We start from the raw sequence: 21,070 nt of genomic DNA, 5'->3' as shown, positions 1-21,070 counted from the left end.
CAAAACATTGTTTAAAGAAGAAACAGAAAGCCATATTCATAGACTGGAATACTTAATATTGCTAAGATGACAATACCATTCAAAGCTATCTACAGATTCAATGCAAGCCCTATTAATATCTCAATGACTTTTTTCAAAAATAGGAAAACTTATCTTAAAATTACTATGGAATCTTAAGGGAACCTAAATGGGCAAAACAGTCTTAGAACAGGAGAGGCTATCAAGACAGTAACAGAAGAGGCTCCTACACTACCCTCCTCCCATGGCTATGCTGGATGTACAGCTATCCATGGAGTGATTTACACTGAGAGAAATCCAGAAACTAGCTGAGCAATTCTGACACATCAGGCAGATGAGAAAATACCCACATCTTAAAGAGGTGGGCAAGGCTGAGACACACTCTTGCCATAAACCCCAACCCCAGCATAGCATCATACAATTGGGAGATAATCCCCAACTCGCAGGTTGAACCCCACATCTAGCACCCCAAATTTTAAGACCCCCACCACAGGAGCAGGAAGTTAGCACTGAAAACAAAAGGTTCTTGTGTTCACCAGACCTGTAAGACTAGCAGACAAAGCAGCAGCTTGTAAGGGACACATGAGCACTTTTTACAGCTTTCCCCCCAGAGCTCACTATTGAGGGGGCAAGCAAAACTCTCAGTCTTTGTCTGAAAGAGGTCTATCTGCATACTTGCTGTCTGAGGGGTGCCTAGGTGGTTCCATCTGTGGAGCACCAGACTCTTGATTTTGGCTAAGGTCATGATCTCAGGGCTGTGAGATCAACCCCATGTCCAGCTTCGTGCTCAGCAGGGATTCTGCTTGAGATCCTCTCTCCCTCTCCCTCTGCCCATCCCCTTGCTCTTGCATATTCTCTCTCACTCTCTCTCTAAAATAAATCAATCTTTAAAAAAATGCTTCCTGAGAATCAGGCTTCTAATTTGGTACACACCTGAAGGATGACTGTGACCCTACTAGGACACTGGGAGCTAATGGGACCTCCCCTACCTTTTCCCTCCAGCTCACTCTAAGTTGTATCTCCCTAGAAGGAGCTTGTAATCACACCTGCATGCCAGCTTTTGCAGTTTTGCCAAAGGAACAGGTCCCCCAGTGGCCTGGATCTGAGAACCAATGAGGCTTCTATTCACAAGTCCCACAGGATTGTGATAAACAAAGAAGCAATTCCTAAGGGGGCACAGGAGCACTCTACTGAGACCATAAAACAAGTCCTGGCACAGAGTGAGCAGGCAAAAATTCCCATCTCCCAGTTTTTCCCAGGAACATACTCTCCCAGCTGCTGTTTGAAGGTCTGGATTCCTAATTATACTGCACCAAGGTGCTGTAAGCCTCCCCTAGAGGATACTAATAGGTCTTAGCTTCAACTAAGGGAGCCACTGAGAACAAAGAAGGTAACTTGAACTTGGGCAATTACAGGGGTTTGAGATCAAATTAGAAGCTCAGGCCAGGCTGACTGATATGGTTCATCTTCTACACAAGGCCACTCTGGCAAGAACGGGAGACATGACATTTTTATATAATGCAAAAAAAAAAAAAAACAAAAACATTACAGGGAGTCAAAAAATATGATGAAACAGAGGAATATGTTCCAAACAAACAAGAAGATAAATTTCCATAAACAGATCTTAATGAAATAGAGATAAGGATTTTTACCTAATTGACAGTTTAAAGTAATAGTCATTAAGATGCTCACCAAAGCCAGGAGAGTAATGTATGAACAAAGTGAGAATTTCAACAAAGAGATAGAAAGTACAAAACAGAAATCACAGAACTTAAGAATACAATAACTGGGGGCACCTGGGTGGCTCAGCCAGTTAAGCAGCCACCTTTGGCTCAGGTCATGATCCCTGGGGTCCTGGGATCGAGCCCCATGTTAGGTTTCCCACTCAATAGGGACTCTACTCTCCCTCTGCCTCTGCCCCTCCTCACCACCATGTGCTCTCTCTCTCTTCTCTCTCTCAAATAAATAAATAAAATCGTTAAAAAATATAATAGTGAACTGAAAATTTAATAGAGGAATTCATATACAGACTAGATCAAGTGGAATAAATAATCAGCAAAGTCAAAGACAGGTCAGTGGAATTTATCAGATCAGAGGAGAAAATGAAAAAAGAATGAAAAGAGTAAAGATAAGGAAGTAAGGAGTTAAGGGACTTATGGATATCATCAAGCAGCCAATATACATATTACAGGGGTCTCAGAAGAAAAAGAGACTGAAAGGGGAAAAAAGCTTAGTAAAAAAATAATGGCTCAAAACTTCCCTAACCTGGAGAAACAGACATCTAGATCTAGGAAGCCTAAAAAGTGCCAAGTAAAACATCTAAAGAGACCCACAAAGAGTCAGATTACAATTAAATTGCCAAAAGTTGGAGACAAGGAGAGAATCTTAAAAGCAGCATAAGAAGAATATTTTGTTACATACAAGAGAGTCCCCATAGGACTATCACAAATTTTTCAGCAGGAACTTTACAAGCCAGAAGGGAGTGGCACAATGTATTTAAAATGCTTAAAGAAAAACCTAGCCAATCAAGAATACTCCACCTGGTAGAGCTGTCCCTCAGAATGAAGGAATGATAATCAGTTTTCCAAACAAAACCTAAAGGAGTTCATCACCACTAAGCCAGCCTTATAAGAAATGCTAAAGGGATTTTTTAAGCAAAAACAAAAGGATACTAATAGTAGTAAGTAAACATATAAAAGTCACTGGAAAAGGTAAATATATAAATTCAGAATATTCTAATGTTGTAATGGCAGTGGTAAACAATGTATAAATCTAATATAAAGATTCAAAAAAAGTACTAAAAATAACTATAACTACAAAAATTTGTTAATGGATACACAATGTAAAAGATGTAAATTGTAACACCAAAAACATAAAATAGGGGGATGTAAAAATGTTGAGCTTTTGCATACAATGGAAGTTCTCAGTCTATAAAATAGATTAAAATAAATTGCTAAAATAAATTGTTACAAGATGTTTTATGTAAAAAAAAAAAAAAAAAAGATGTTTTATGTAAGCATCATGGTAACCACAAAGCAAAAACCTAAAGTAGATACATGAAAGATAAAGGAATCAAAGCATACCACTACAGAAAATTATCATATCTCAAAGAGAGAAACAGAGGAATAAAAAACAACCAGAAACAATTAACAAAATAGAAACAGTAAGTTCATCTTTATCAATAATTACTCTAAATGTTCTATGGAAGTGTGGAATGACTATCTTGTACACCTGAAAATAATATTACACTGGATGTTAACTGAAATTTAAATAAAAACTTTAAAAAATATAAATGGACTAAATTTTCCAATCGAAAGACACAGGTATTTGTATACCAGTGTTCACTCCAATATTATTCAGAATAGGCAAAGGTGGAAACCAAGTGTCTGTCAATGGATGAATGGATAAACAAAATGAAATATACATAGAATGGAATAATATTCAGCCTTTAAAAGGCAAAAAATATGATGGATACTACAACATGGATGAATCATGAAGAACATTATGCTAAGTGAAACAAATCAGAAGGGAAAAAAAATTACATGACTCCACTGACTTATGGTACCTAGAATTGTCAAATTCATAGAGAAAGAAAGTAAAATAATGGTTCCTGGGAGCCAAGGGAAGAAGTATTACCTTAAAGTTATTATTTAATATATATAGTGTTTCTATTTGGGATGATTAAAATATTCTGGAGATTGATGGTGGTAATGGCTGTACAACATTATGAATAAATTTAATGTCTCTGAATTATCTCTGAACATTCAAAAATAGTTAAAACAGTAAATTTTATGTCATGTATAATTTATCACAATGAAAGAATTATTAGACATATACACAGAATAATGAATATATGTAATTTTCATACACAAGTGGACCATAATCAAATTGAATATAAACTAAGCCAGGAAAGGAAGAGAGATATATCTTAAGAAGTTACCATGAAGTCTATGCTCACCGACAATGGAATAAAATAAATCAGCAACAACAAAAATTTGTAAAACTTAACACACCAGTAAAATTTTAAAAATTTCATTGATTTAAACCAAAAATGTTTATTGAAGGAACAATAAAATTAACAAATGCTGGCAAGTATGATCAATTAAGAAAACAAGGCCAAATTAACAAGAGATAATAATAACATATAGGAGATTTAAAACTTGTTAGAGATTACATAGCAATCTATTTGATAATGTACCTGAAAAACAAAGTATCTAGAAAATATAAATTACCCAAAATTCACCTGAAAAGGCATAACCATATAACTGAAACACTGGTTAAAACTCTATGCTCAAAGAAAAATTGCCCAGACGATCTTAATGAGCAAGTTCTACCAGATGGTGAAAGAACACACAATTTCCATGGAAACTGTTTCAGAGGATAAAAAACCATGGTAAACTTCCACTGATTTCATGATGTTAGTATAACCCTGACACTAAAGTCATAAAAAGCCAACACAAGGGAAGAAAACCATAAGTTAATCTTTCTTCTTCTCACATTACCTTAAAAATTCTAAATTAAATCGCTGTAAATTGACTATAGGAGTGATTAAAAGAATTCTCTCAATCAAGTAAGACTCACCCCAGGAATGGGAGGAGGATCTAACATTAAAAATATTAGAAATTCATGTAATTCATGAGGTTAATTAATTACAGAAGAATAATCTTACGATCACTCAATAGATGTCAATAAATCATCACGTAAAATTGCACGCTTATTCATTAAAAAAAAAACTAGTAAAAGATAAGAGTAAGCTTCTTTAAGTTGGTAAAGAATATATGTCAAAATCTAGAGTTAGTATTCCCACTAGCCTCAAGAAAAAGATATTTTCACCTCTATTACTCAAAACCATATTGAAAGACCCAGTAAATACAAGACAATTAAATGCAGCAAGGGTTAAATTTGTTGGCAAGGACAAAATTGTCAGTATTTGTAGATGATATGACCATCAATCTAGAAAATTCATAAGAAACAAATGACAAATTACTAGAGCCAACAAAAGATTTAAACAACATAAATGCAAAATGATCAACCCAAAACAAAAATCAGTATCTTTCCTATACAAAAACAATAATCAAAAAAAAGTGTCCAAAACTTCTAAGGAGAAATGATAAATCATTATGTAATAACATAAGGGAAGACTTGAACAAATAACTATTCATGACTGGAAAGACTCAGCATCACAGACATATTAACTCTACCCAAATTAAGCTGCAATTTAATGCAAATCTAACAAATTCCAATATAAATACCAAAGGGAGTTTTGAGGAACTTCACCAATTCTAAGACTCATATGGAAGAGTCACTATACAAAAATAGCTAATGTAATTTGGAAAAAGAATCAAAAGGGGCATGGAACTTTCCATATCAGGAATCAAGTCATACTATAGAGCTGTAGTATTTAAAATAGGAAGAATCAAGTTGATTGATAGAACAGAATAGAGCCTAAAAATGAACTCCTGTATATTTGGATATTTACTATATATTAAAGATGATCTTTCAAATCAGTAGGGAAAATATGGACCACTGAATAAAACAGTTTGAAGATATAAAAACCATTCTTAGTTGCAGGCCATACAAAAAAAGGCAGTAGACCAAATTTGGCCCATGGGCCATAGTTTGCCAACTCCTGTTCTATTCTATTCTTGGTATCTGTCCTAAAGAAATACTTACACATATGTACAAGGAAGCATAAATAGGCATCTCCACAGCAGCTGCATTTCCAAAAGAAAAAAATTAGAAGCAACCCAAAATTTCAACAACAGAAGAATGGCCAAATACATTATATATCCATACCACGTCCAATTATGCAGATCTACATACACTAATATAGAAACATCTTCAAAACATACCACGAGGCGGAAAAAAGCACAATTTTTAGAATATTTATATATTTATTATAACACACACACAGTAGTAAAGGTATGCGTGGAAGGCTAATAAGTTAACGCTCATGGAAGAAAAGAGAACAAGGTGTGTTTGTTGGGGTTGGGGAGGGGTGACTGCCTTAAAGGAGTCCAGTCTTCTTGTTTTTTTCAAGAACATATTATCATGAATGACTTCATAAATTAAAAAATAAAAAAAGGAAATCTAGGGATCTTTCCACTTAATGACCTTAGACCCTGGCTATATCCCCTAAGTAAGGAGTCAAGGCATATGGGTGGGAAGATAGAAGCTAGATGACCATCACACCCAGTGTTCATGGCACTGGGAGCCTCCTTATCTAAGTAGTACTGAGGTCCCTTGAGACTATTAAATAAGCCTAAAATGTGAGAGTGGCCTCAGCTACATCCTGGTCAAACACAAAACCAAGAGCTTAGGGCAAGGCCTGTTTCTAAGCAAACCTGATATTTAAAAATTTAAAAGTGACATGGGGCACCTGCCTGGCTCAGTCAGTTAAGCATCTGCCTTCGGCTCAGGTCATGATCCCAGGGTCCTGGGATCCAGCCCCAAGCCAGCCTCCTTGTTCAGCTGGAGGTTGGCTTCTCCCTCTCCTTCTGCCCCTCCTTTCCCCTGCTCGTGCTCTCATGCACTCTCTCTCTTGTTCTCTCTCTCTCACTCTCTCTCAAATAAACAATAAAGAAATAAAATGAAATCTTTAAAACTGACGAACAGGTAAAGCATTCCAAAATGATTTGGCCAACAGCAAAGAAAACTGTTCTTGACATCCAGTTAAACACAGTAGATTAGCTATCTCTGCTCCCTTCAAAACCCCATTAAAAAGCAAGTAAACATTTGAAAAGGTATAAATCCACAGGCAAGGAATGGAATAGAAGTGAAAAGCAAGTGAGTATAAGCAATCCATTTTTGTCAAATAGAAAGCAGATGAAGGAATTAGCAGCACGGAGACACTTGGATAGTAGATATCAAAGAGAGGAGAGTCATTCATTCACCAGATCCCCAGAAGGCCTAGCCATTAGAGGCACCATATACCACAGATGGCAACAGTAAACCATGGAGAAAGAAACCAGGAGGGTCGATTAAAAATCTAGGTAATGAGGGTGGGGGAGGGGGTAACTGGATGATGGACATTTAAGGAGGGCATGTGACATAATGAGCATTGGGTACAAGAAAAAAAATTTTTTTTTAATCTGGGTAATGGGCATTCAGACCCTGGGGTTTCCCCTTTCTCTGTCCCCCATCCCTCCATGATAAATAAAGGTGACAACAGGGGTTTTTTAAATCAATAAACTGCATTAGAGTGATTCTAAACTTGGGGACAGCAGGTACAGTGGCATTTCATAATATCAGAGATGTTTTCATTAACTTTTTGGAGAGAAAAACAGATTACAAAATGGCATTTCTCAAGAGTAAAACAAAAAACTAGAAGGCAAATTAGAGCTGCAAACTTTTTAGGAGGAATTACCTTTCAACCTTAAAATTCAATGCTCAGATAAGCAATCAAATGTAAGGGTAGAATAAAGACAGTTTGGGAAACACAAGGTCTGTACCGCATATCTAAAGGGAAATGATCCAGATGGGACAGGAGGATGGAAGGGTTTCAGGAGAGGTTCTCCAGTTAAAGAAGATATAGACATACTACGAAACACATCTGACTACATGGAAAACACTCTTGAGGAATTTTTCAATTTTACTGGGGAGTTTGGAAAGAAGAGGTGATAGTAAACTATGAATCAAAGAGAAAGAGGCAAGGTGATTCTTAATCTGAGGTGGGGAAACAGTTGACTGAAAAGGAAATTCAATTATAGTATATTTACTGGCTTGGCAGTGAGCTACACTTAACATAGTGGTAATAAGGTAAACATCAAGTGTTGATTTAAGCCAAAAATAGAGATGCTATTATATTAGAACAAGAAGTCGGGAGTGGGTCTCAGATGCGAAAACCTCAGGGAGGAGGCAGTTAATATTTACAATTCATAAGTGAGGAAATAAGAGAATATGCTTTAGAAAGGCAGAGGCAGGTGTCAGAAACAACTAAGAGAATTAGAAGCTGTTGCTGAGGAGAAGGACGTATGTGCACGAGGAATGGAGACCAAAGATTCATTTATCTCAAGGAAGCTTTGCAGTAAGATCTGACTTCTGACCCATGAACACATATTTCTTAAAGTTTCTGGGTTTCCATTCTTTCCCACTGAAAAGCAGGGATGATGATAGTACTTACCCACAAAGCTACTATTGAAACCACATGACATAATTGGGTAGTGCTTTTGTGAGCATCCCCACTTCACTTGGACCAATTTTTCCATAGACAGGATAGAAGAGTGAAGCCACAACTGAAACACAAGCTGTCCAAGAACTCAGAGCTGGAATGTCAGTCTAATGTCAAATGGTTTTGCCGTAGCTTACTTGTCTTGAATTGCAACTCTGTTATTCCCGAAGAAACCCATTTTTGCTGGTTAAAAAAAAAAAAAATCTAATGCCAAATGTACACAAGCAGCAAGAAGAGCAGAAGTGAATGAACAAGTGCATAAGGCTTATCAAAGCAGACGTCTCTTATCTGATAACAAGGAAGCTTAGAATAAATTATGTATAACTCCTTTCTAATTGAACTAACCATGTGTTTCTACACAAACCACACACCCTCATCTGTAAAAATGGAGACAAGGAACACCTGCCCTGCATGGTTGTTGTGATGCTTAAATAAAATAACAAATGTGAAAGATCCTGGTGCAGGATCTGGTACAGTTTCCTCCCTGGCAAAGAGTGGCAGCTACCACAGCCCCATGTGAGTCTAGTCCTTCCATTTCTAACACGAATCAAGCATTTACTGTCAGCTAAGCAAAGCCTCCTGAGGATGGATCCATCCTGTTCCCTTTTCTCTCAAGAACTTTTAATTAGGAAACAACACATATCTGCTGTACGAAAGGCTGAAATTATAAATGAGTAAACCCAAGAAAATAGTATCACAAATCAGTAAAAAGCTAATAACCATCATTAGCATTTTAGTGTGTAACCTTCTATGCACTTCTCTGTGTCTGAACATATCTTCAAATAAAAATAAATTTTTGTTATGTCTATTATTCTTTATTCCTTTCCATCTTTCTTCACAGTGAAATTATTTCAAAATCATTACTTTCCATGGTGGCATAGTCAACTTGATAGATGTCCTGCACTTTTATCATACTCTTTCCTGCCACCCCTTCAGGGGATAGACAGTGGCCATTCCAGCACTTACTCTAGCCTCCTGGGAGTGGACTATAGGGTTGAGACCAGAGGAAAAATCAAAAGCTCCCTTAAACTGTGTGTTTCAATACATCCTGGCAATCACAAGTACATTGATACCAACTCAGCTCATCTCAAATGAGGCCAGCAGCTGCTCCATAGGCTTTTTAAAGCAGTGTTTATTTCTAGGCCTTGGGAGGAATGTGAGATATTTTGAAAGTCCTGAACATCTCTGACTTCTCAGAGCTTTAAAAAATGAACACACACAAACATATATATACACATATATATGTATATATCACATATACATATATATACATATACTACATATATATGCCATGCACAGTTACAGCATATGTACATAATATTCATTGTACACGATACATAAATACACATTGTAAATAAATACATATTGTAAAAATATGTTGCACTAAGTATGCACATATTATTTTGGGGAAAGAGGGGCTAATTTCATCTTTCTATTGATAGATACCAATTCTATTGATAATAGGAACACTGGAAACTCAAGCTCTGCTACCCCCAGTAGTGGGTTTTCTGGGAGGAAAAGAGAGCCAGATTTGGAAAGACACATGCAAAGCTTCAGCACGGACACAGTAAGATTTTGCTGTTTCCTTAGCTCATCTACAGAGAGTTGCTGGGCTCTAGGCTGTGAGTGGAGTAGCCACCACTCATCTGTGCTATAGAAGCAAGAATCGAGGACCCTCGAGGAATAAATCTAATCCCACAAGCCACCTGAAAAAGCCCGTTTCAACCACTGACATTCAAGTGATCGATCTCATCTTTGGCTTCACATCCCTTCCCGAGGTTACAATTCCCAAGGTGGAGACACTGCACTGTGCACTTGGCAGGAAGAAAGATCAGGAGGGCCGTGACAGCAGAGATGATGAGAGGGCAGCTTTCTCCTTGCTTGAGCCTGACAGGGGCGAGGAAGGCCACAGAAGTCCAAGAGCAGGCCAGACCACGGGGTGGGGGTGAGGGGAAGCTCACCAGGCCATGAATAACTGGAAACTGGCTCTAAGTCAAAGCCTTCTCTCTCCCAGACAGCAGACTCACTAATGGCAAGTTTAAAAGAACCTGTGAAAATGCTGAACTTATTTGACTAAAAGATGGAATTATTTGCCACATTCCACCTCACAGACCAGAGGGGTTAAGGCTTAGGTTCAGATTCCCACAGAGAAGAAAATGTGTAAGCAGTGAATTGCACAGTGTGCTTCCTGCATCGTTAATGATCCTTCGGAGTGGGAGACAGTGGAGGGGGCACCAACAGGTCATCATCCACCAAGGAACACACTGTTCACAACAACATGCATTGCTTTTTCCAGACGGAGAGACTCGGGTGAGTGCTAACAAGCTGGCACAACAGGCTAATTTGATGTGTGGGATTAATACGTTAATTTAATGCTCTCCTGTTTGGTTAAATGGTTTGCATTTCTATATTTCTAAGTTTGGCATTCAAATCCCTTTTATGGGAAACCATTTGGTTCTCTAGCTTCCTTTCCTCCATTCTCCTGAATGATAACCCCTCGCTATCATGTCTGCCTCCTCACCTCCATGGCAACCCTATTCCTGACTTCAGGCTGTACGTGTTCTATTCTCCCAACCTGGAATGACTGTCTTCTCTCTACTGACCTATCCAAGCCCCACTCTTCATTCTTCAGAGTCCTACTCAAGCCCAGCTCTTTAAATAAACCATTCCTAAAAGCTTAGCTCACACTCACCACCAAGCCTCATGAACATCGGCTGCCTCCGTCACTCATTCTGGTCTCTCTGTACATAATGCCTTACACTGGTCCTCAACTGATATGCACATGTCTTGCATCTCCAGCTGGGCCATGGTCTCCTATGGAACTGGGAAGATGCCTCACGGCTCCTTCCTCCTACTGTTAGCACCCCGGCCTGGAGACATAACCATTCTTTAACCTCACCTTACCTTATCCATGGCATTACCACCATTGACCACTCCCTCCTTGAAATACCCTCTTTTTCTTGGTTTCTGTTAAATTACTGTCTAGATTTTCCTCCTCCTTTTGGCCCCTTCTCTTCCACCCAACTTTTAAATGTTGGTGTTCCTCAGAGTCAGTCCTGGGCCGCCACCTTTTCTTCTCTTTCTACACTCTCTCTGGAAAGTCTCAAACACATCCAGGGCTCCAAAATACCTACATGCTCCCACATATCTATCTCTACCCTGGACCTTTCTTCTAAGCAATGCCTAGGAAGGTTAGGCCAATCAGTATTCATGAAGTTTATGAAGAAAATGACTGTTTTTTTTTTAAATACAGATCACTTAACTATTCATAGAGAAAAAGCTCTCATTCCATGCTTTTATTGCCTCTTTATTCCAAAGCAGACACCACAAAGATGATTATCCTGAGAAGCTACACAAAGTACCTTGTTCTTGGAGGGAACTGACTAATAATAGCCTCTATCATTATACAATGATAGACTAGTACACTACAGGCACTGAAGCAATGAGAAAGAGAGAGAGAGAGAAGAAGGTAAGAAAGGGAGGGAGGGAAGGGAAGGGAAAAGGAATTAGGTGGGAGGAAGGGAAAAGGAATTAGGAGGGAAGGGAAGGGAAAAGGAATCAGGAGGGAATTAGGAGGGAGGGACCATGTCTTTCACTCAGAGTTCCCCAGGGCTCTGCAATGTGTCTCCCACATAGGGTACTGAAAATGTTTTTTCCCTAAGTGAGCAAATTAAGAAATGAAGAACCAGACTGATTCTGCCTAAATAGCCAATTCTAGGAAGGCTTCCAGTCTTGAGAAAATGGCTTATCTAAAATAAGTACTTGATCTCCATTTGTTGAATCAAGCCAAGCAGTAGAGAAATAGATCATGAGTCATTGTCAAACAGAACTACTCTTCTTAGACTAGTTTGCTTTGTAATCCTTCAGTGAGTTAGCTGGGGCTGGAGTCACTGACCTCAAGTGAAAGCTTTTCTTATCAGGCCAACTGACATGCATATCCTACTAATTGGTGGGTTAGGATTCCAGAGAACTAAGTAAGCATTGGTTGGATCATGTCGATAACTCTTAACAATTGACTGATCAATTTTAAATTGACTGATCTCTCAAACTCATGGGATTTTTGTACCTATGTCTTCAAAGTCAAACTGACCAATATAGCAGATAAACTGAATGGATGTCGCCACAGAGCCATGGTCTTTGCACTCTTTCTGACACACCAAGAGCCTCAGATCCCTCCCAGAACCATTGGACTGACCCTCTGATTGTCACTGGAGGCACCTTTCCTCAATAAGTCTATAAATAGAAATTTTACTGCTTCAGAAACGATATAAATCAGCTCAACAGGATACTTTCAGGGGCAAAGAGAGGAGACAAGGGCTGGGGGAGGAGGACATATTGAAATTATTCAATGAAAAGAACATCAGAGGTTGGGGTGGGTGAACTGCTTGAGATGTCGATTCTCCTTTTGTAGCAATAACTGACAAGCAGCCTGAAGGTATCTTCCTTCAAAGGAGAGAACACACAGAGAATTGGCAAGAAGTAATGTCATTCTACCGATGCTTCAAAATGTTTCCATTTATTAAAAGATTTCAATGCTGAACACAAATTCTAGCCCCCCGAGAGAGTGCTCATAGAAAAAGCGTGTTGCTTCAGAAGTCACTCCTCTTTCCTCTTTGCCCACCTGGCTTGGGAACTTCATGAAAGTACCTTTTGTCAGCTTCCTACAGCTCTGCCCTAGTGAGCCACAAGGAATAATCCCCGCCCCTTCCGATAAAGCAGCAGGGTACCAGACAGGCTAATTCCTCCCCATCCCATTCTTTCCTATGTATGTTTTGTTCACTGAGCATTTTGCCATCACTAGATCAATTACTATCTATGTTGCTGTGGAAAAAAAAATTGATCTCCCTGTGTAATGCTCAACAAGCCTCAGCCTTAGGAAGTTCTTCCAATAGTCAATCTATAGTCCTCATGCAGCTATATGAGCCGACTTCCTCTTATACTGCCCTCAGTGAAGTCAGAAAATCTTCATTCATTCATTTAACAAGTATTTACTGCCTGCTGACTCTGTGCCAGGTATTGTGATACATGCCAAGGAAACATCTCTGACTTCATGAGGCTTACAGCTCAGTGAAAGAGATAAGGATTAAGCAAGTTATTGCATAAAACTATTTCACTGCAACTATGGTAAGTACAACAGAAGAGATCACCTACAAGGTGCCCAAGATGAGTTATTAATCAGGACCTGACTGACTTGGGGGTGGGGGGTGGGCAGCAGGGTCAACATGAGACACACAAACAAGGTGTCACTCAAACTGCCATCTGAAGGATGAACAGAGGTGGAGGGAGAAGAGAGAGAGCATCCTAGGAGATGGGCAAGCCTGTGTGTGTGGGGCGGGGGAGCAGAGGCTAGAGGGGCCAAGCGTGCGAATGAAGAGAAGGAAAAACAGAGTGGGAAGTGTGTGTGGGGGGGGGGGGGGGAGCAGAGAGGATAGGGAGACGTTTCAAGACCAGGCAGAGAGCCTCATGGGTCCTCTTAAATATTATGGGCTTGGTCCTAAAATAATGGGATACCACTGAGGATTTTAAGAAGGATAACAATATGGTTAGGTTTTTATTGAGAAACATCACTCAGCCCTATGAGGATAATGAATCGAAGAAGGCAAACATGGAGGCAGGGAGACTAGTTAGAAACTATTTGGTAGACCAGGCAAGAAATAAGAAGAGTTAGATTAGGGTGAGTTAGCAGAAATGGAAACAATTTTTAAAAATTAAGAACTACCTAGGAAATAAAATATAGATCATACAGGTAGAACTGAGGAGGAGAGAGTACAAAGGGAAACTTGATGGTTTTGGCCTTGAGTAGATAGAGGATGACTTTTCTAGAAATAGAGAATGCTAAAGGAAATCAGGAGCTAGGTGGAATTATTCAGGGAGGGGTACATGAGTTCAGTTTGAGATATCCGTGACATACACGAGAGGAACAGTTCAGTAGCCATTGGATATACAAGGTACTGCATTATTAATGAACATCACTTAAAATTATAGTCACACTCTACATTCTTTTAATTTTTTTCTAGATGGAGGTATGTTCTAGAATTGCAGTGCTCAAAATGGAAGCCCCTGGCCACATGGCAACTGCTTAGATTCAAATTAATTAAAACTACATAAATTTAAAAAGTTTCTTGGTAACACTAGCCACATTTCAAGGGCTCAATGTGGTTTGTGACTCCTGTATTGGTCATTTCCTTTCCTGCAGAAGGTTCGATTGGACAGCCCTGCCTAGAACATCAGAAGGCCTCCTACAACACTTGGCTCTGATTAATCTTCTGATGAATGTTCAACTGCCATTCTATCAACACTGAGACATCCTAGTGTACTTTGTGCTTGAGACAAAGCTTTGAGGATGAAGATGAAAAAGATACAGGAAAAGATATGACCATCCTCAGGTATCTTCCAATCTATCTTTAAAAAAAAAAAAAAAAAAAACAAAACAAAACAAAAAAACAGATGAAGGATGAAAGCCATGGAGAGAGTGTATGAGCAGCCAGTGGGTAAACTCATATTGTAAGGATACTATCAGATCAATTGTGGAAATTAACGTCAGAGGAATTTAGGTACTAAGGAGGCATTAAGTCTTCATTTGGATTTTGACAAAAGAATGGGGACTGGATTCATGAAAAGAAGGAGAGTAACCAAGGTGGGGAAACAGTTTATTCAAAAGGTCCCACAAATCTGGAATGCCAGTCCTATTTTTCTGAAAGAAACCAGGATCTATGCTGAACTGTGTAAGAAACAGAGTAATTGGGTGGGGTGGGGTAGGGGGTAGTCTCTGGGTGGACAAGTGGAAGAACAACTAAAGAATCAACCCAACTGCGCACTGACTTAACACTGTGGCTAACTCAGACACTGAGCTAACCATTGGGGATAGAAATAGCAATGGAATCCTGATCTCATACTTAAGGAGCTCTTCATCTACACAGCCATAACCAACGCCCAAGCTGTCAGGATGGAAGGTGATATAACAGGTTTTACAAAATATGTTCTTGCGCAGTAAATATGCCTACTATATACCACATTCATAATATACACAAGGCATACATCTTACCAAAAACTGCATACTCAAAAATTACCACACACTTAGGTGTCTGACTTGTGGACGGGAGCTCAAATGAGGTAAACATGTGAGGGGCCTAGAATGAGCTGTGAAAAAGCAGAGTAGACATTCAAGCGCTTCATCCTGTAAGTGTCTTCATTTTTAACCAAAATTAACAAGCCATAGGCTACACAGCACGGTTTGGGTTACTCCTTTAACTTTGGACTTTAAAAATTCATCAATAACATAAGCCATGGCTCACAATCTACAGAGCAGTGTGTAGCATTAAGTTCAAGGTTAATTTTAGACCCTTTGTGAAGGAGCAGGGAGATGTGTTACAGGGCCTTAGCCTACGCTGGAAAGAATTCTCTGGCTTTCACAGATCATAATTGGGTTTCAGTGTGAAAGACTTTCAGATTTGAAGACAGAGATTGAAACCTTGATGCTACCACCTTTTATGGTTTTTCTTTGGGTTCCAACACCATGACTTTCATTGAAATTCCATTCTCTATTAGGATTCACTGACATTTCTTTCCTGCTGATTGCTGGGTACTACTACTGAATAAAATATTTATCTTTAAACATACATGAGCATATTTAAATTCCTTTAGATGTGTTATTTTTCTATGTGCTTTGTGTCAGTTTTTATTGAAATAACTGTCCACTTTTGCTATAACTGTATAAGAAAAAACCCAAACGTATTCTATTTGGTGGTGTTGGGTTTCTGAAATATATTTGCGTTAGTTCCATATACTGGGGGAGTTTAGGCACATTAATCACTGCTCAGTAGATTTCTTGTGTTTTATTGCCTGCCGTGAACACTGATGACAGCATATTTCTTTTTAGCCACTTTTTTCGGGGTTATCAGAATACTGCTGCATATTCAGAACTGATGATTTCCTACAAGATTCTAATACACTGTATATCACTTCTTCTATGTTAAACATCTGTGTAAAATATGTGTGTAAAGTGCCTCATTTTCCAAATCATTTTCCTGTGGAATTGGAATGTGTCTTAAGCACTTAGCTGTTTTTTATGCGATAGTAACAATCCCTATAAAATTAGCCAATATTAAAAATACAGTAGTGCTGACTACTCAGTATTGGCAAGGGCATCCTCATGCACTTGTTGGTAGGAATGTAAATTTGCACACCTTGTCTGCACGGCAGTTAAGGAAGAGTTAAGCAGTATGCCCGCAAAAAAGGTGAGAAAAACCTTTAAGTTAGCAATTTTACATACGAGAATTCATCCTGGTTATGATACTCATCTCAATTTTGATTGACAACTGCAAAAAATTTGAATGACATGATTGCCAATAGCAGGAGATTAATGAAATAAATGATGGCATAGCCACATAATAGAATTCTACGTAGCCATTAAAATGGGTTGTTAGAAATGGGTTTGGTGACATAGAAAGGCGGTGCCGATATAATTATATCTCTGGAATAATAGCATTTGTTTTAAATATTATACATGTGTGCATAAAGAAAAAAAAGTTAGAATAGTTGTGAGTAATGGCTTTTGTTGAAGAGGTATTTTTCTTTTCCTCTTGGGTGAATCTTCTTAGTTTTATATGATAGGCATGCATTGCTTTTAGAGTTAAAACACTTATGTGAAAAAAAAACCTGCTACCTCTGGGCACATGCTCTTTGAATCAATCTGGCAGGAATGGCCCACATTGGGGGTGAAATCTGATGACCACTTTCCTTCCCAAACCTAACCCACCTAGCTCAGCTGTCCCCCACCAAAGGAGCAAGGACCCTGCTCACCACGCTGTCCTGGATGCACGGGGTTCGCACAAGCCTCTGGACTACATTCTCCACGGTGACTCCCAGCCAGTTGAGTGCTGCCCAGCACCAGAGGTAGTCATAGCCACCATGCCAGAAGCTCACAAATGCAAACGTCACAGCGGTGGAAAACAGTGTCCCCAGCAGGCCATGCTGGGACCCGCCTACCGGAATGTACACATACCTAGAGAAAGAAGAAGCTATTAGGAGCCATGCAGTGGGCTGTCCCTTCACTACCACCTGCACCTGCCCTTGATTCTCCTGTCACACATTGAGAGTGACCACGTGAAGATCCTTCCCTAACTCCAGGAGGCCAAAGAGCACTCCTTGAATTCTCCAACACACGAGAAACCAGCAGAAACACAAGCCTCGGTTCTGAGGGGCTTTGGGTCACAGGAGCACACACAGGCTCCACAGCTCTCATTACCAGAGCAAAATAACACTTACGCGAGGCAAGGTGAGGAGTCATAAATTTACAGTTGCTAAAAGGGGTGTGCCCAACCCTGGAAACCCAAGCACAGAACGGCAATTAAGCTTCCAGTTACATGGGGACACCAACCATCAAGACAGGTATATATTTTACAGCTCAAACTATTATGTTTATGGTAAGCCCAATATTTGAGCACAATCAAGCTCCTAAATAACAGGAGCGGGGTGCAGAACACAGGTTGCCAAGACCCGTTGCTCCAGCAGCTTTCCAGGCAAGGTGCCCAGAAGGAGTAGTGACTTCACAAGTGAAGAGAAGAGTTCTGGGTTCACAGGTCAACCAGATTATTAACCAAAATGCACAGCGTCCCAGGGGACATGCTCTCCACTGCTGAGGCAGCCATCTGACTACATATAAGTGGGACCATCTTCTTCAATGGGTATTTCCCAGCTGGGGTTGGACAAAATTCACACCTTGGCCCGGTAGAATCTGGAGAGGTAGGAGCATATCCTCCTGGCAGCAGCCTTTTAAAAAACTCCATAGGCCGCTGGTCTATGGTGAGTGCTTTTTTGTCCAACCTTCTTCCAGGAAGGAAAAATGTAATCATCATTTCCTGGATACGTAGTGTGTTCCAGGCACAGCACTACACACTTTACACACATTGCTTGGTTCGATTCCTTGAAGCACCATATGGTTTACACCTGCTGTTCCAGTGTGCCAACCAGTTTACAATCTGTCCTGTTTATATATTATCTTACTATTTTGTAGGGAATGCTATTTTGAGAACCATTTTTGAATAGACTAATTTTACAGACAAGTCAAAAAAATAAAAATGGAAACCACTCCTCAGTCAATAAATATTTTTTTAAAAAACTATAGGATAGGTATTTTTAAATATCCTCCTTCACTCTCAAATGTGCCCCAGTTTAGGTAAAATTATATGATCAGCTTAAACAGGCCCATTTTGTAGGTGAGAAAACCGAGGCTGAGGAGTGAACTTGAGCAAGGCACATGACCAGGAAGGGGAAGAGCCTCGATGCACACCTGCAACTGTGGCACCAAAGTTAATGCTTTCCACTACACCTACATCTTACACTCCCATCTAAAACAAACCAGAAAGCACGTGGGAAGGTAGCCATTTCAGAAATAGGTAAAGCAAATCAAATGCCTTCTCTTGTGCAAGAACAAGACCATCTTGACAACTAAATTAGCAAAAATGTATCAAGCACTCACTACAGATTACCGGATTCTCCATCTGCTGTCAAGCATTTACTGCAGCCTCCGGGGCAGGCCTGGCATTATGGGAAACACAGAGATATAAAAACATTGTTCCTGCCAAAAAGGACAGGTATAGCTGTTTGTGAAACAATAGCAAACGTGTCCTGGCATTAAGCTCGATGACATGGTATAAAGTAGACGAGGAGAGTGTAAGAGTCTGGAGAAGAAGGAAATGAGTGGAGGCAAGCGGACCCTAGCTGGGCAAGCCCAAGAGGATTCATTCTGCTGGGAAAGGGGGGAGGAGGTTGGCTGCTGCATCCTGGACCTAGAAGCGCCTGGACAAGGAGCCAGAAAAGCCTGACAACCCCAGGCGCGGTAGTTTTCATTGATGTTCTGCTGCCCCCTAGAGGCGGCTTGGTTATTGGTGCAGAACACTCAGCAGAAGCAAAAACTGGGCCCCAATTCTCTACAGCCTCCCACCTGCGTGGAGGGAGCTGCTGCCCCACCACGGCACTCCACGAGGCTGCACTTCACTTCGTACAATGGTGTGTGTAAGAAGGTCGCATGCAGATGCAGATATAGATGTAGACAGATATAAATACAGATGCATATATATGTAAATATGTAGGGGGGTAGAGGGAGGGAGAGAGGGAAACAGGTGTTCAAATTCAGAAGTAGGAGGAATGGCTACTGTTGACAGAAACTGTGCACATAATTTTATAAAACCAGGTAACATTAATACCAACACTCTTCTCACCCAACATAACTATTTCTTGTTGACCTTTTTATTGCATCTCACTATGTGAAGGTGAGCTGTGCTCTACATGTCAGGAAATCCAGCGTAGAATAAAAGCCTCTCACCATCCACACCAATGGATTCAACTCAAAGGACACGTTCTCACGCTTCTGACAAGGCAGTGTCTAGCCCCATAATTACATGCACGGCTATTTTAGGGACTCTTGGCAATAGTGGGCTTTGTAACTTTGCCTTCCAAATGACAGCCGACACAAATCTGAGAATTCCTTTTATTCCTGAAATTCAGATACAGCAGGGCTCCAAGGACACGAGGCTGCTTATTTTAAGCCTAAAGAGGGTATGGCTTCCGGACTGGGAGATTATAAAAATCCCTTCTTCACTCCTAACTTCTGGAAGGCAGAGGGTGCATCAAAAAGGAGAGTAAACAAGTTATTTTCTTTTACAAATCCTACCAGTCTTGTGTCAGCTCCGTGATTAATAAAAACAGAAATATGTCTCTCTTTTAGAAAAGCAGTAGTATGACCCCACTTCCCGAGATCCACAGCACAGTGAAATTGATTTCCCAAAGGAAGAAAGCTTTCAGTATCACCTTCTCAGCAAAGTAAAAAATAAAAAGATTTTTCTTGTCAGTGACTGTGAGCTTGAGTCTGCACAGGGCCTGCCCCTGCCAGGCAGCCTCATGTGGTCACTGCTTGCAGAGAATGCTGCTTGAAGGAGTTAGCATCCACCCGCAGCCGCCTTCTTAATTTAAAACCATCTCACGGAATCAGCACAACATAGCAAACCCCCAACTCACGAGGAGGAACTTCTATAAAATGGAGATGTTATTAATAACGTCTGCCCTTTACTTAGTGTCCGTGAGCCAGATGCTTTATGTATACTACTTCTAATCATTACAACAACCTAGCAAGGAACTAATGACTAGGCCTGGTATACATGCAGGAGAGGTGAAATCTGAACCTAGAATGCTCTGGTTTCAGAACTCCAAGACCTATGACTTATTATGCCTTTTTTTGGGGGGGTGGGTAAAAGAAGCATTTCTTGGTGATATGTTCCTCTTATTTAACCAAATCTTCAAAGGTGCCTCCACAAAAACATTCACCAGCATTTTACTAACTGAAGAAATGTCCTTTGTAGGGAAGGAATCTTGCTGGGGAGAAAGATGCTTAGTATTTACAAAGGAGCTTGGGCCAAGGAGCACTGGGCCAGAACTCCAGAGGTGTAAGTACAAATTTTAAACAGACTAATGAGTTTCCTTCTGTCCCACAAGCAGATAATACGTGCTATCCTGACCAGGCTGGCATCCTGCAGATGTCTGACTACAAAAGAAGTGGGGTTTAAGAAGTCAATGGTTGGCGGGGGCTGGGGGGCTGTTGCTGAGTATGTGAAAGGAGAAGAAGATGTGCATCTCTCTCAGATCCACCGTGAAATAGCATCCTACAGATGGGGGGAGGGATGCGGAGAATCCATGTGGTAAAGACATTCATCCTAAAACCACAACACTCCCTTTTCCCAGGACCTACACAACAGCTCCTCAGCCTGGCATGTTACCTTCAAACTCTTTGCTGAGGACTAATCCCAGACCCCCTTGGGGTAAGAGGATAAGGGACCTAGGATAACGAATGCCTTGGTGTTACTCATCCGTGGAATGAGGCGAGGT

The 21,070-nt window shown here is 40.1% G+C and overlaps 1 protein-coding gene across 8 annotated transcripts in view; it reads right to left on the bottom strand.

Annotated features, from left to right (window-relative positions):
- HHAT (hedgehog acyltransferase) overlaps window positions 1-21,070 on the bottom strand; it is a 340,331-nt gene that overhangs the window by 89,748 nt on the left and 229,513 nt on the right. For 6 of the 8 annotated variants that reach the window (XR_005361890.1, XM_038542061.1, XM_038542057.1 and 3 more), the window contains one exon: window positions 16,991-17,192. Coding sequence is in view for 6 of the 8 variants with exons in the window: in XM_038542061.1 (XP_038397989.1) it covers window positions 16,991-17,192 (202 nt within the window). In the remaining 2 variants the exon portion in view is untranslated. The remainder of the gene's footprint in view (window positions 1-16,990; window positions 17,193-21,070) is intronic. The other 2 variants (XR_005361891.1, XM_038542058.1) reach the window with 1 other exon arrangement.

Source organism: Canis lupus, chromosome 7 (genome assembly GCF_011100685.1).
Source record: "Canis lupus familiaris isolate Mischka breed German Shepherd chromosome 7, alternate assembly UU_Cfam_GSD_1.0, whole genome shotgun sequence".
Classification (NCBI taxonomy): domain Eukaryota; kingdom Metazoa; phylum Chordata; class Mammalia; order Carnivora; family Canidae; genus Canis; species Canis lupus.
Note: the sequence above shows the minus strand (reverse complement) of the source record. Positions and strands in the feature narration are given on the sequence as shown.